The sequence below is a fragment of the Rhinoraja longicauda genome, chromosome 9 (genome assembly GCF_053455715.1).
Source record: "Rhinoraja longicauda isolate Sanriku21f chromosome 9, sRhiLon1.1, whole genome shotgun sequence".
In the NCBI taxonomy this organism is placed as follows: Eukaryota; Metazoa; Chordata; class Chondrichthyes; order Rajiformes; family Arhynchobatidae; genus Rhinoraja; species Rhinoraja longicauda.
Window position 1 is genome coordinate 35,986,461 of NC_135961.1, and position 16,455 is coordinate 36,002,915.

At 42.7% G+C, this 16,455-nt stretch overlaps 1 protein-coding gene across 1 annotated transcript in view; it reads right to left on the reverse strand.

Annotated features, from left to right (window-relative positions):
* The window catches only part of znf292b (zinc finger protein 292b), a 144,741-nt gene that overhangs the window by 58,306 nt on the left and 69,980 nt on the right, over nt 1–16,455 (reverse strand). The window contains exon 3 of the mRNA XM_078405134.1: nt 4,404–4,482. Coding sequence (XP_078261260.1) covers nt 4,404–4,482 — 79 coding nt within the window. The remainder of the gene's footprint in view (nt 1–4,403; nt 4,483–16,455) is intronic.

A 16,455-nucleotide genomic window follows, 5' to 3' on the forward strand; every position in this document is an offset into this window, starting at 1 on the left:
TGGTGAGATCGCACCTGGAGTATTGTGTGCAATTTTGGTCTCCTAATTTGAGGAACAACATTATTGAGGGAGCGCAGCGTAGGTTCACGAGGTTAATTCCAGCGATGGCGGGACTGACGTGTGATGAAATAATGGGTCGACTGGTCTTGTATTCAATGGAATTTAGAAAGATGAGAGGGGATCTGAGAGAAACATTAAAAAATCTTAGGATTGGACAGGGTAGATACAGGAAAAATGTTTCCGATGTGGGGAAGTCCACAACCAGGGGTCACTGTTTAAGAAGAAGAAGGGATAGGTCATTTAGGACTGAGGTAAGGAAAAACGTTTTCACCCAGAGAGTAGTGAATCTGTGCAATTCTCTGCCACAGAAGGCAGTGGAGGCCAATTCGCTGGATGTGTTCAAGAGAGAGTTAGATTTAACTCTTAGGACAAAGGGAATCAAAGGATATGGGGAAAAAGCCAGAACAGGTTACTTGATTTTGGATGATCAGCCATAATCATATTGAATGGCGGTGCTGGCTCGAAGGGCCGAATGGCCTCCTGCACCTATTTTCTATGTTTCTATGCTGGTTAATACACACAAGGGCACGAAGTGCTGGAGTAACTCAGCAGGTCGTAGATAGGCGATTTTTCGGATCGAGACTCTTCCCCCAAACGTGGCCGATCCATGTTCTCCAGAGATGCCTGCCTGACCTGCTGAGTTTCTCCAGCATTGTGTCCTTTCTCTGTCGAGTGGCCGGCACTAGCTTTAAAAAGCTGAGGAACACAGATTCAACTCAAGCTTTTTTAAGAAATTCAACAAAGAAGCAAGCAAGGATGTGGGACTAACTGAAGTGCTTGTTGAAAGAGCTGATGACAACTCAATAAACCTCTGCATTTCTTGCTGCAACAATCTAAGATTTTCTGCAATCAACTGTTCTAATTTTTACACAGCAGATAATTAGAAATTATTCCTTCTAGTAAATGATTTAGAATAATCTCTTAATAAAAATAAGAGTTATGCAGTTCAGAAGAGAATTCTTTTGAAGCAGATGACAGTTATCAACACCACAGGCAGATTATCTGTTCAGCACAGAATGCAATACTGTTTATTTGTTTGAGGTACAATGGTTTGCTTTCATTCAGTGACTTAATGAACTTTGCTTCAACATATAATGTGTAAAGATCCTCCTTATTTATAATTTAGTGTCCTAATGCATCAACTCTTGATCGAATCAACCAAAATGGTTTTGTCAACAAGATTATCAACTCACCAACTAAATAGTCTAAAAAGATTATATGGAAAGTTTAATATCTGCAAGCATTAAATAGAATTAAAAAACAAATCATTCAAAACAAAAAACAAAGCTATTCCCCCTGAATTAGAAGGCTGAATTTTGGAGATTAAAGAGTTCAAAATATAGCCAGTTGTGTAGGAAAATAGCTGCAGATGCTGGTACAAATCGAAGGTATCACAAAAGGCTGGAGTAACTCAGCGGGTCAGGCAGCATCTCTGGAGAGAAGGAATGGGTGACGTTTTGGGTCGAGACCCTTCTTCAGACCGTCTGAAGAAGGATCTCGACCCGAAACGTCACCCATTCCTTCTCTCCAGAGATGCTGCCTGACCCGCTGAATTACTCCAGCCTTTTGTAATATTTCCAAAATATAGCCACTTCACTTGACAAAAAAAACCGATTATAATTTTAATCCAAATATATGACAGGGGAGATTGGGGTATGAGGGGGAGAATGCTGCTTGACTCACTGAGTTCCTTCTGCATTCTGTTTGTGGAACCAAATATCAAAGTTGTAACAGTAAGTTGGCTAGAAACGTAGTTAGTTCTGGATTACAAATCTTCAACACCACATCTGAGATGATGTTCACTGTAACCAATGCATTCAGACATTTCTGTATATCACATATTTGAATGAAATTGGCTGAAGACTTGGTTCTATGGTGGTCAATAACTCAGGAGGAGGCCAAGATTAATCAGCCACTGAGAATTTCTGGCAGCAAGATGGTAGGCTTGCCCTTGGCACTTGCTCTGAAGTTTGCAATTGTGAAAGAGGAAGTTTTCTGGAGCCTTCTCTTCCAATTAGTCATTAAATAGTACATCAGTATTCAAAACTAGTTTTGGCAGTTCTGCAGAGCTTTGATCAGAGTTGGTAGTTCACTATTTAGCATACGTCACATGCTGCATTATAACGTCAGTAAGCTGGAATTCCAATTTTTGATACTTCTGATGCTGCAGCTGAAATGTTCAACAGTTTTAACTGAAGCAGATACAAATGTCTCATTAGTATTGGTAGAATAACGGGCGTTCAAGACCATAATTTCTGACGATGTGGCAGAAAACAATTTCATTGCTGTTGATGATCGATACTGTCACAGAATTTCAGTTTTGAGTCATTTAATCTATATCACTTATCATGAAAGTAATACTAAAAATAATGGGGGAGTCCCTCAGGCTGAAGATGGGGGATTGTCTACATAGTGACTGAGCTGTGGACATTCCTACCAATGCTGTTGTGGAAAGATGCATCTGTGAGGTAGATCAGTGAGAACGAGTTCATCTTGAGTTTACATACGAGTTCCATGCTGCTTGTCAGTGGCCACTTTTTTGATGAACACTGAAGCCCCCACCAAGGCAGCATTCTATGCCCTATTACCCCCATGCTTCTTTCAATGGTGTTCAACATGGAGTGGGGGGGGGGGGCTACCAACTCATCAGTTGAGGATGGCAGTGCTAATCAAGTGATTTACTTGTTGAATTGACATAGTGTCTCAAAATTCTATACAGTCCAAATTCAATCAAGAGAACTCTCAGGGCCTCCAATTCCAGCCTGTATTACCCCTGCTTGGGGAGAAGAGGTTTGCAGTGGAATAGGACATAAACAAGGATTGCAATGGAGGTGTCTACAAAGCTGGCTGAAAATTACAGTTCTGTAAGAAATACACTATCAGATTAGCGGACCATCCTACCAGTCAGATTCTCTTCATTCAGGTCCAAGCCTGCAGATATTTATGTGGACTCTGCATGCTCGACTGAGTTGGAGATGGTTTTCACATGTCCACCACAATACTTGCTATGTTTTAGTGGCCTGATACAACGGCCATTTTCTACACCATTTCACAGCCCATGCACTTGCTATAGATCTGGAATCATACATAGACTGCACAAGGGCTGGGAATTTTGATTGCTTGTGGTCATCTTTTTACTTCCAGATTTATCTCATTAACAGAGTTTAAATTCCCTGGCTGCAAAGATGGAATTCAATTCACATCTCTACTTCGTTATTTCATTCGTTTTATTAGTTCAGGAATTGTGGCAATGAGGAAACATTGTAAAATTGAAGTCCAAAAGAATGGATGCTTGTAAATGTTGCAGACCAATCATCTCCACTCCAGAACATCAGTGCTTAATTTCCTCAGGGCAACATCCTACACCAACTAATTTCAGCCACTTTGTAAATACTGTAGAGTAGAAATGTTAGCTGTTGATCATAGCATCTAGCTACAGTTTGCATCAACCCAGAACATCAGCAGCCTTTCCCCTCTCCAGAGACAAAGATGATCTAATATTTCTATTGTCTAGCATTTGTCAGGTGTACAAACCCCATAACATTTTGCTTTGCCCAAGATGGTGAACCAGTCATGTCTGCATACAGCACAGCCTAGCTCAGGATGCCAAATGGCAAGTTGCAATCTCAATACTCAAATATCAAGCAATGATAATCTCCTCCAATAGACACCTAGCATTTACCCGTGATACTCAGTAATACACCCATCATCAAATTCTCCAGCATCAACATCTTGGGGATGGCATGTACATCGCTGATGGCATGATCAGTAACATAAGCATTGTGGTTAAAGGGCCAGAATGGAGGGTGGGCATTCTGTGGCAAGTGACTTACATTCACAAAGATGCTCATTTCACAAGATACCTTTTGGAATTTCTCAGTGAGAATCCTGAAATGTCCTTATGATTTTAAACAGTTCCTCGCTTCATGCCATTTGGTAAATACTCTCTCTAGTCCTCATTATTCACTTAAATGAAACACATTTGCCACTGTTTTATCATGCAAGGAACAACAATGATATAATTTGCTTCATATGAACAAGATGCAATCAATATTTGCCTGTAAAAAACTAACAATGTCTTGTTTTAATTAAGATAGCTCAGTATGTTAACATGTGAAACATTGAATTTTCCAAGAGAGAAATGAGCACATTACTGCAAAGATCATACAAGAATCCGTTAAATACTAACTGAATTGATAGTCAAGCTTGTGTTAAAATGTACATTTTCAAAATACCTTCAACTGTTCTTTCCAATTTTCAAAAAAATTGCCCAGTAACATATTTACCAGGATTGGACAATGGAATGTTTGGATAGCACACGGTTCACGATCAGCTCAACTTACCTGAACACAGGCCTGAAACTGCTCCCAGAGTGTGTCTGGAACTTCATCAGGCAGGCAAAGCAAAAGCTCAGTACAGCTCCTGAATGGATTAAAAAGATTTAAATTAAATTATTTAATTGATCACATACAATAGATTTGCCCAGACAATATTTGGAACAAACCACTTTTCCAAGAGCTCCAAATTTATATGATTAGATCTTTGCAGTTACTGTAACCAAAATACCAGGTTCACCTCAAAATAGGATTCACATACAAGCTACATTAAACACTTTAATTCCCCTTCCCATTCCCACACTGACCTGTCTGTCCTTGGCCTCCTCCATTGTCAGTGAGGCTAAATGCAAATTGGAGGAAGAGCATCTCACATTTTGCTTGGGCAGCTTACAACCCAGGGGAATGAATATTGATTTCTCTAACTTCAAGTAACCCCTGCATTTCCTCTCTCTCCCCAGCCCTCCCCACTCGTCACACCAACTTTTCAGCTAACAATGGCCTGTTTCCTTTATCATTGTTACTTTTTTGGCATATCTTTCATTCATTTGTTCTATATCTCTCAGTTCCCTTTCCCATGACTTTCTGTCTGAAGAAGGGACTTCTGCATTTTGTGTCTATCTTCAGTTTAAACCAGCATCCGCAGTTCCTTCCTACCACAATTATATTTTGTTTTAAGCAACATAATTAGATTTTCTTAGATCGTTAAATTCAAAGTGAAAATAAAATTCAGGGTTTTATTCAGGGTTCAGCACAAAATTTATACTTTTGTGAATATTTAACACCATTTTGAAAAATGAACTGGTCATTACCCTATCAAAGGATGACAGTTATTAAAAATGGACTGTATAACTTGGAGAACATATGCCATATCTGACTGTAACATGGCAGTGTATCTTGCACATTAATTTACAATAGGAATATGGATATAAAATGCAAATTCACTAAGACAGATACTGCTGAGTCACCCTACTCAATACAAGACCACATTGGCCACATACACTTTAAAGAGTCTGAAAAATAACCATTGAAGCAAAAAAAAGTGGTAGGCTAAAATACAGTTGAAAGTCCTTTACCTAGTTTTACAAAAAAATGTTGATATCTTAAACAATTTCCTCCATGCAGAGTGCAGTTCTGTTTCTCATACAAAAATATATCACACAATTTCTATAAAATTGAAAACTAACAAAAACAAGATTTATAACAGAATGTTGTGGTTTTGTGTGAGAAACAAACACTGCATTTATATAAGAAACATATTGATTATCCTCTATTCAGAGTAACAAACATCACATGCAAAGGTTATTTTCTATATTGTAACAGTTAGAACCAATGAAATTCATTGTGTTTTATAAAACAAAGGCATTCAAACCATCATACTGAATTCTTGTCTTTTCTTCATTTTTCCTGAACTTGCCTTTGCAAAGATCATCAGATTCTGCTTTCACCATTAGAATCTGGCATTGCAGACATGACTAATAAATCTTCTGGGCTAAGCTCTCTCTCAACCTCTTCCAATGTTTTTTTTTTCAATTTACATCCACTGGCTGCCAGCTCATTAACTGTTTTAAATGGAAGGCATTCAAATATACAATACCCTAAAATCGCCGAAGGTTAAGAATGGGATAACAATTGCAAATTATTCATAATCATAAGGGTGCACAAACCAGTAATGGATTTCAAAGCACACGGTATGACCAAGTGACAGGCAAGTCAACAGGCAAGCATTAATTCATATTCCACCATCATATTGCTTTAATTCCACAGAAGAAAATTCTGTACAGTCTGCCAGATTATGTCTATAATTTAACCAGATCTATTTCATGAAGTGAAAGCCATACACCTATCCTTATTGGCAGGATGGCAGTGGAGAGAACCAAAACAGCTTCCAGGTTCTGGGTGCACACATCATGATCTGTTCTGAGCCCAATGCATCAATGCTACAACAACAAAAGCCCACCATGCTGGTATTTGCTCAAAAGTTTGACAAGATTCAGCATGTCGGCAGATACTCTATCGAACATCTTCAGCTGTATGATGGAGAGCATACCGACTTATTCATTACAACCTGGTTTGGTAATTAGAACATTCAAGAACGAAGACATGGCAGGTTTGTACCAACATTCTGAATAACTAGATCATAACGATTAATTTACTATATATTTGTTTGTCATTGTTGTTGCGTCTAATGTGCCTGTAAAGCTGCAGCAAGTAATACTTTCACTCTTCTGGTTCATATCTGCCACATGTGACAAATAAACTCTCTTGATACTTGCACTTTCACAATCAATTGAGCCAGCAAAGAATAGATGGATCTCTTTCCAAGTGCCAACCTTCCTGTGATTCCATTAATTTAGTTTCAGGTTTGTGCAACACCACATTAATTACCCACCCCCACACACACACACAGTAAGTTACAGTGAACCAAAGAACAAACTGCTAGAGGAACTGCTGGAAAGAGTACAGAGAACATTTACAAGGATGCTGCCTGGATCCAAGCGCCTGATCTATAAGAATGAATGAATGAATGAATGAATGAATGAATGAATGAATGAATGAATGAATGAATGAATACATTTATTGGCCAAGAATGCATATTCAAGGAATGTGCCTTGGTGCTCCGCTCACAAATGACAACACAAACATACAGTTAACAATTAAGAATAAAGCATAACCACATCAAAACAATAAGGATACAACATTACAATCTAAACATGTGGGTGAAAATAAACCAGAGCAAAAAAGAGACTACAGACTTTGGTTATTGAGTAGAACTATCACCCGTGGAAAAAAGCTGTTTTTATGTCTGGCTGTGGCTGCTTTGACAGTCCGGAGTCGCCTTCCAGAGGGAAGTGCTTTGAAGAGTTTGTGGCCAGGGTGAGAGGGGTCAGAGATGATCTTGCCCGCTCGCTTCCTGGGCCTTGCAATGTACAGTTCGTCAATGGGGGGAAGGTTGCAGCCAACAACCTTCTCAGTTGTGCGAACGATCCGTTGCAGCCTCCGGATGTCATGCTTGGTGGCTGAGCCAAACCAGACCATGATGGAGAAGATGAGGACGGACTAAATGATAGCAGTATAGAATTGGACTATCATTGCCTGTGGCAGATTGTGTTTCTTCAGTTGCCGCAGGAAGTACATCCTTATGTTGGGCCTTTTTAAGGAGAGATTAAGCAGGCTAGGACTTCATTCCTTGGAGTGCAGGATGCTGAGGGGTTATCCTATAGAAGTGTACAAAATCATGAGGTGAATAGTTAGGGTGAATGCACTTTTTTTTCCCCAGTGTAGGGGAATCAAGAACTTGAGGGCATAGGTTTAAGGTGAGAGGGGCAACCTTTTTGCAGAGGATGGTGGGTATATGGAATGAGCTGCGAGAGGAAGTAGTTGAGGCAGGTAAATACAACGTTTAAAAGACATTTGAACAGGTACATGGATAGAAAAGATATAGATGGATATGGGCCAAACAGACAAATGGGACTATTTAGATGGGGCATCTTGGTCGACAAGGGCAAGTTGGGCCAAAGTTTCCCAATGGCTCGATGGCTCTCAGCGTAAGGTATCATCGACAGATAGTCACTTTCAGCACAAGATGCTGTATTAGGACAGATGCAACCTGACCCACCGAGTTCCTCCAGCAATTTGATTTTACTCCAGAACCACAGATACTGACTGCCTAGGTTATTCCAGCAGTTTAGTCTTGGCTCAAGATTCCAGCATCTGTAGTCTCTTGTGCCTTGAAGTTATAGTGGAACCACAGCAATTCTTGTGGAGGCAAATAATTCCAAGAAATTGATTCAGAAATATTGTACAAAGCACGTTTACATTAATGGATAAAGGCAATGTTTGATTACCTATTTTTTCCCCAAATGCAAATTGATGATATTGATATCAAAGTATGAATAGATGAAACTAGGAATTAATGAAAATAAAACACAGTCCTGCTCAAACACACTGAATGTTAGTGAATGGCAATTCCTTGCATATACTAAAACTAGAACATCGAGTTATCTATATACTAAAACTCTCGTTTGTTTGTTTGTTCCTGAACTACAGCCAAAACGATACACGATAGCGCAACAATTTTAGGCCCACCTTACTCACCATCGTCCCTTCGGTGCTTATGGAAGAAGTTTCATTGAAATCGGTGTTATATTTTAAAAGTTATTCACATTTTAAAGTTTAAGAAAAACTGCGCATGCGCAGTCGGGAGCCAATTGATCCGAAACTTACGTAAGATGGCCGCCGGATCCACGCCTATACTAATGTGAGATGGCCGGCAGATCCGCACCTATACTTACGTAAGATGGCCATCGGATCCCAGGAAGGGGGGGAGGGTGGGGGAGAGGGGGAGGAGGGGGAGGGAGGGGGAGAGGAGGGGGGATACAGCAAATTTTGAATCAGAAGCCAACATTAGATAAAAAGGAAATGCTTAATTTTCCAGTTTCTTGTGTCTCCCTCTAACTTCTCCTATTTGTTCATTGACCAGATCACCTTGTTGACAGCTTAAACGCATGGTCATCCTGTTGTTTTTTAAAATTTCTACATACAAAGGTTGGAATTTCTTAATGACTGAAATCATTCAATTCAATATCATGCCTATAAGGTTGACATATAGCACTTGGAAATACACAATGGATTTTGATGGGACAATAGTTTCGAAGGATGGGAGACTACAGTATAAAGACAGATTAGATTGTTAGGACCTGCATTCCTTGGGAGTTCAGAAGAATGACAGGTCTTACTGAATCTTACAAATTTCTGACAGGGCTAGAAAGAATGTGAGGAAGTAGATGGGGTGTCTAGAACTAAGAGTCAGTCGCAAGACAGGAGTAATAATAATAATAATGCATTTTATTTATATAGCGCTTTTCATATACTCAAAGACGCTTTAGGACTGAGATGAGGAGAAAAGTGAGTAGCATTACTTCTACATGTATTTTAAAACGTTTTGTGTTCCATTCTGGATTTTGTCCACATTAACAGTTCAGATAAAATGAAAGCATGCAAATTCAGAAGCTCATTTCAAAGTTGAATGTGGCTTGAATAAGTTTTTTTTATAGAGATTTTTGTCAACAAAGAAATAATTAATTACATCAGATTATATTGTCTTTAAATATAGAGTACTTTGAACATCACTGAAATGTATTCATTTAAAATTTGATTAATAGTTAAAATGCTTCTACATCGGTGGTTCCAAATGCAACTACAATTAAATTAACTTGCTCTTTAAAATCAATACAAACTCCTCTGATCAACCTTTTGTAAAATAGAAAGCATTTTAATAATTACTAGCAGGCCTCCTGGGCATTACTTAGAATTGCAGGTGCTTTTTGTATGACATTAAGGTTAGCATAACTCTAGGTACTCATTTTCTTCATCTGATTTATATCTAACTAGACCAAGTGGACCCGTTGGGCCCATTCCTCGTAGAGGGGGGACAGGGAAGGGGAGAAGGTGTGATTGAGTGAGCCCTGGACCCAAAGCCGCTCCTGTATTGTAGCACCCTCAACCCCCCTTATTCCCCCCACCGACCCACTCCATCCCCCTTATCCCCCCCTCCTCTCCCACTAACCCACTCCACCCCCCCTACCCACCCCCACTTGCCCCTCCCCCAGTTGCCCCTCCCCTACCCCCACTCCCCCCAGCCCTGCCTCCACCTCCATTTCCCCCTCCCCCCCACTCGCCCACACCTCCCTACCCCCACTCTCCGTCCGCAACCCTCTCCCTCCCACCCCGATCTTCCCTCCACCCCACCCCCCACTCTCCCCACCCCCATTCTTCCCTTCTCCCCACCGCCACCCTGCCCTCCTCACCCCCACTCTCCCTGCCCGCACCCCTCTCCCTCCACCCACAATCTTCCCTCCTCCCCACCCCCACTCTCCCCCACCCCCACTCTTCCCTTCTCCTCACCCCCACCCTGCCCTCCCCCCACCCCCACTCTCTCCTCCCCCCACCCCCACTCTCTCCTCACTCTCTCCTTCCCCCCACCCCCACTCCCCTCCTACCCCCACCCCCACTCCCCTCCTACCCCCACCATCCCCTCCACCCACTCGAACCACCCTCCTGCGGGCCCGGCAACGCCGCTTAAAGCTCTTCCGTGCGAGGGGGGGAGGAAAGGGGAGAGGAAGGCACTGAGCACGGCACTCGGGCGGGTGCTTCCCCCCTCCCCCCTCTCGGAGCGGGAGAGGCGACTACATCTCCCGGCAGTCAGCGCTGCCCGATCTGAGGAATGTCAGGCGCGAGGCATGCCGGGACAGGCGGCAGTGCACGGGGTGAGGGGAAGCGCATTAGTTAAAGGTCCGGCGGAGGGGAGCGCATTAGTTAAAGGTCCGGAGGGGGGAGAGCATTAGTTAAAGGTCCGGGGGGGGGGGAGAAGTGCATTAGTTAAAGTCCGGGGGGGGGGGCAGTGAGAGCTAGCTCATCTCTCATAGGCGCACGTGTCCCATTGTGACGTCACAGGCTGAAGACCTTCAAGAAATAGGTTAGAAAGGAAATTTTAAAACTTTAAAATCTCTCTAGCTTTAAATATATAGCTTCAATTTGAATGAGAGCTGTTACATAATATGCCCAGGATAATTGTGAGTAATTTGGGCCAAAAATGGTGGCGATATGGTGTACCATTTTGGTTGTGCGAACCACAAATGTTATGCTGCACACATACACAAGGACAGAAAGTTTTAGTAATATAATATAGATATATAGATAGATGTCGGATCCGTTATTGGTGTCACATGAAAATGTAAATTATTATTTAGCTCACCTGAATCATTTGGTAGTAAAGGCTTTTTTTAATTGACTATTAACCGAACACTTAATTTTCCCAAGTTTTAATTGATAGTCACAACTAAAATGTTCCATCATTAAAACGTCTAACCTAGTCGCAGTGTAGTACAACTATTCCATATTTCCACTTGCTTTGTATCCTTCCAGTGGCAGAATTGCCAGACCGCTGCCAAGACACTTTGCATTCATGCGTTGGTGATGTCAACACTTCTGCTTCTGCCCAACTAAAATTCCCAATGATGACTTCACACTTTACCTCCTCTTTGGCCTTCCCTGTCCCACGTGTACAAAAGATTCTTCTTTGGCCTTCCCTGTCCCACATGTACAAAAGATTTCTCGATGCCATCACAATCACATACGGAGCATCTCTCATCTTTAACCCCTGTGGCACAGAAACAAGTAAACTCAACAGAAGCTGTGGAGTCTCTTGGGCCACATATGCTTGACAAGGTAGAAATTTTGCTCCAAGAAGAGACGTGAAGGAGGAAATTAAATCTAGGAAACATGTGGAAGGCTGAGCTTACTGTTTTTATTTATTCCTTCACTGGATGTGGACACTGCCGGCAAAGCCTACATTTCCTGTACATTCCTAATTGTCCTGAAGCAGATGTCAGTTGGTAGATTATATAGGCAGACCTAGTAAGGATGGCAGATTACCTTCTCTAAAGTACTACAGTGAATCACAACAAGATTTTCAGCAATTAGATAGTTACATAATCTTCACTACTGACTCCAGCACTCTTATTTCAGATATACCTGTATTTAAATATTTGATTCCCCAGCTGCCGTGGTGGAATTCATGTCCATTTATGTGGATTTATTGTCAATCATCCAAACATAGATACAAAGAAAGTAGGTGCATTCGTCCCTTCAAGCCAGCATCGCCATTCAATGTCATCATGGGTGATCATCCACAATCAGTACCCCGTTCCTGCCTTTTCCCCATATCTCTTGATTCCACTAGCCCTAAGAGCTCTATCTAACTCTCTTTTGAATGCACCCAGTGAATTGGTCTCCACTGCCTTCTGTGGCAGAGAATTCCACAAATTCACAACTCTCTATGTGAAAAAGTTTTTCCTCATCTCAGTTCTAAATGGACTACCCCTTATTCTTAAACTGTGGCCCCTGGTTCTGGACTCCCCCAACATCGGGAACATGTTTTCTGCATCTAGCGTGTCCAATCCCTTAATAATTTTATATGTTTCTATAAGATCTCCTCTCATCCTTCTAAATTCTAAGGAAATTCAAGCCCAGTCGTTCCATTCTTTCATCGTATGGCAGTCCTGCCATCGCAGGAATTAACTTTGCGATAATACGCTGCACTCACTCAATAGCAAGAATGTCCTTCCTCAAATTAGGAGACCAAAACTGCACACAATACTCCAGGTGTGCCCCCTGGATATTGGTCCTGTAATTTAACCATTAAATTTTTGTTCCACAGTAACTGCTTCCAACGTGGTCTATGGTGACGAAGAGGGTGTGACTGCCAGTGAGGCAGGCAAGGGAACAGAGGTGAGGGCTGAGTTAGAGGACCCTCAGCCCTTGAGCTTGACAAGCAGGTCTGAGATTTTTGCACACTGTGCACACAAGTGTGGGGGCTGTAGGAAGGATGAGCAACCTGATCATGAAACCATGGTTCAGGGGGCCATTCGAGAGGGGACAGGGAAGAAAAACATTGTTGTCATTGGAAATAGTATAGCTCGGGACATTGACACTATTCTCTGTCACGAGGATCGAGAGTTCCAAGAGCTGTGTTGCCTGCCTAGTGCCCGGGTTCGGGACATCTCGTCTGACCTGCAGAGGTACTTGGATTGGGAGGGGAAAGATCATGGTCCATGTGGGTACCAATAACGTAGGTAGAATGAGGAAAGAGGTTCTACTAAGGGAGTTTGAACAACTCTGCACCAAATTGAAAGGCAGAACCAAGAAGGTAATAATCTCTGGATTGCTACCTGAGCCATGCAAATTGGCATAGGGTTGAGAAGATCAGAGAGTTGAATGCATGGCTCAAAGACTGGTGTGGAAGAAGTGGGTTTGAATTTGTAGAACATTGACACCAGTATTGGGGAAGAAGGAAACTTCCGTCGGGATGGACTCCACTTGAACCCAGCTAGGAGCAGACTCCTGGCAAACCATATAACCAGGACCATAGATAGAGCTTTAAACTACATCCTGGTGGGGTGGGGTCAACAAATTGGAAGTGTAGAAGAAATGTAGTAGAAGAAACGTAGTAGAAGAAACAAAGTGGATGAGCTTGTAGCACAGTTCAAAATTAGTAGGTATGGTGTTGTGGGAATTACAGACGTGGCTGCAAGAGGATCGGAGCTGGGAGATGAATATTCAAGATTATACGTCCTGTCGGAAAGACATACAGGTGGGCAGAGGGGGTGGCGTAGCTCTGCTGCTAAGGAATGAAATTCAGTCCTTAGCAAGGGGTGACATAGGATCAGAAGATGTAGTCATTATGGGTAGAGCTGAGAAATTGCAAGCGCAAAGACCCTAATGGAAGATATTTACAGGCCCCCAAACAGTAGCCAGGATGTAGGGTACAAGTTACATCAGGAAATACAATCAGCATGTACGAAAGGCAATGTTATAGTGTTGTGGGAGATTTCAATATGCAGGTAGACTGAGAAAATCAGGTTGGTGCTGGACCCCAAGAAAGGGAATTTGTAGAGTGCCTTCAAGATGGTTTCTTAGAGCAGCTTGTAGTGGAGTCTACCAGGAAAAAGGCTATTCTAGATTTAGTGTTGTGTAATGAACCAGATTTCATAAGACAGCTCAAGATAAAGGAACCACTAGGAGGTAGCGACCACAACATGATAAGATTTAACCTGAAATTTGAGAGGGAGACGATGAAATCAGATGAGTCGGCATTACAGCTGAGCAAAGGGGAAGAGAGGCATGAGAGAGGAGCTGGCCAAAGTTGACTTGAAAGGGACTAGCAGGAATGACGGTGGAACAATAATGGCAGGAATTTCTGAGAATAATTCGGAAGATCCAAAGAGGAAGAAAAATTCATGGGGGAGAATAAGTCGACCGTGGCTGACAAGGGAAGTCAAGGGCAGTATAAAACTAAAAGAGAAGGCATATAACATTGCAAAGACTAGTGGGAAGCCAGAGGATTGGGAAGCTTTTAAAGAACAGAAGGTAACTAAAACGGCAACATGGGGAGAAAAGATGAAATACAAAGGTAAGCTAGCCAGTAATATAAAAGAGGATAGCAAGAGTTTCTTCAGTTATATAAAGAGTAAGAAAGAGGCAAGTGCGGACGTTGGACCGCTGGAAAATGATGCTGGAGAAGTGATAATGGGGAATAAATATATGTCAGAGGAATTAAATAATTTTTTTGTATTAGTCTTCACAGAAGACACAGGCAAGAATAGAATAGAATAGCCTTTATTGTCATCCAAAAACATGTTTTTGGACGAAATTCCGTTACCCACAGTTAACAATAAGTAACAAAACAAATAAAGCAATAAAACACACAATCACAAAACCAACATAAAACAAAAAAAACATCCATCACAGTGAGTCTCCTCACTGTGATGAAAGGCCAGAATGTCTTTCTCTTCCCTGCCGTCTTCTCCCGCGGTCAGGCTGTTGAAATTGCCACGTCGGGACGGTCGTGGCTCCCGACAGGCGGAGAAAATCCCGCGGCTGAAGGTCCGCAGCAGGCCGACCCAAGCCCCGCGATTCGGGGCGGGCGAAGACGCTGCCGCTGCCGGAGCTCCCGAGGTCGGCCCCCACCCAGGGACCTGCGAGCTTCCGACGTCCACGCGGCCCGCGGCTAAAGCCTCCGAAAACGAGTCGCAGCCGCACTCACAGCGCCACCACAGCCTCCGAAGGCAGTGAGTACAGACCGGTCCGCGGCCTCTGCGAACCAGAGCCCCAGGTGGTCCCAGCTGGAAGCCGCCAGCTCCAAGTGTTTGGCCGATGGTTGGCTGCAGCAGGAACAGAGACACGACCCAGAAAAAAGGTAGCGTCTCCGTTCGGAAGAGACTCCGTACAGAATTTGTAAATAGTCCGTCCGTCCCCCCCCCCCCCACATAGTGCACAGCCACAAAAAACTACATCACATCCAAACACTACAATTAAGACAAAAAAACACAAAAGACAAACGGACTGCAGGTGAGCCGCAGCCGCAACGTGCCTGAAATTCAAGAGAATTAGGGGGCGGAAGTTAGTGGAGTGCCTATTACCAAGGAGAAGGTGCTTGGGAAACTGAAAGGGCAGGAGGTGGATAAGTCACCTGGACCGGATGGACTGCACCGCAGGGTTCTGAAAGAGATGGCGTTATAGATTGTAAAGGCATTCGTGATATTTCAAGAATCATTACTCGGGAGTGGTTCCAGACGATTGGAAAATTGCCGATATTACCTCGCAAAGGGAGCAAAGCAGAATAGTGGAAACTATAGGCCGGTTAGTCTGACTTCAGTGGTTGGTAAGATTTTAGAATCCATTATAAAGGAAGAGGTTACAGAGTACTTAGAAGTTCATGATAAAATAGGCCAAAGTCAGCGCGGTTTTGTGAAGGGGAGATATTGCCTGACAAATCTGCTGGAATTCTTTGAATTAGTAAATAGCAGGACGGACAAAGGAGTCAGTGGATGTTGTTTACCTAGATTTTCAGAAAGCCTTTGATAAGGCTGCTAAGGAAAACGAGTCCATGGTATCAAAAGGCAGATACTAGCATGGATAGCAGGTTGACTGGATGGTGGAAGGCAAAGAGTTGCAATAAAAGGGGCTTTTTCTGTTTGGCTGCCAATGACTAGCGGAGTTCCGCAGGGGTCGGTGCTGGGGCCACAACTCTTCACGTTGTATCTTAATATTTGGATGAGGGCATTGAAAGCTTTATCGAAACGTATAAAATTATTAAGGGGTTGGACACGTTAGAGGCAGGAAACATGTTCCCAATGTTGGGGGAGTCCAGAACCAGGGGCCACAGTTTAAGAATAAGGGGTAGGCCATTTAGAACAGAGATGAGGAAAAACTTTTTTAGTCAGAGAGTTGTGAATCTGTGGAATTCTCTGCCTCAGAGGGCAGTGGAGGCCAATTCTCTGAATACATTCAAGAGAGAGCTAGATAGAGCTCTTAAGGATAGCGGAGTCAGGGGGTATGGGGAGAAGGCAGGAACGGGGTATTGATTGAGAATGATCAGCCATGATCACATTGAATGGCGGTGCTGGCTCGAAGGGCCGAATGGCCTTCTCTTGCACCTATTTTCTATTGTCTATTGTCTGCAGATGATACAAAAATAGATGGAGGGGATGGTAGTATA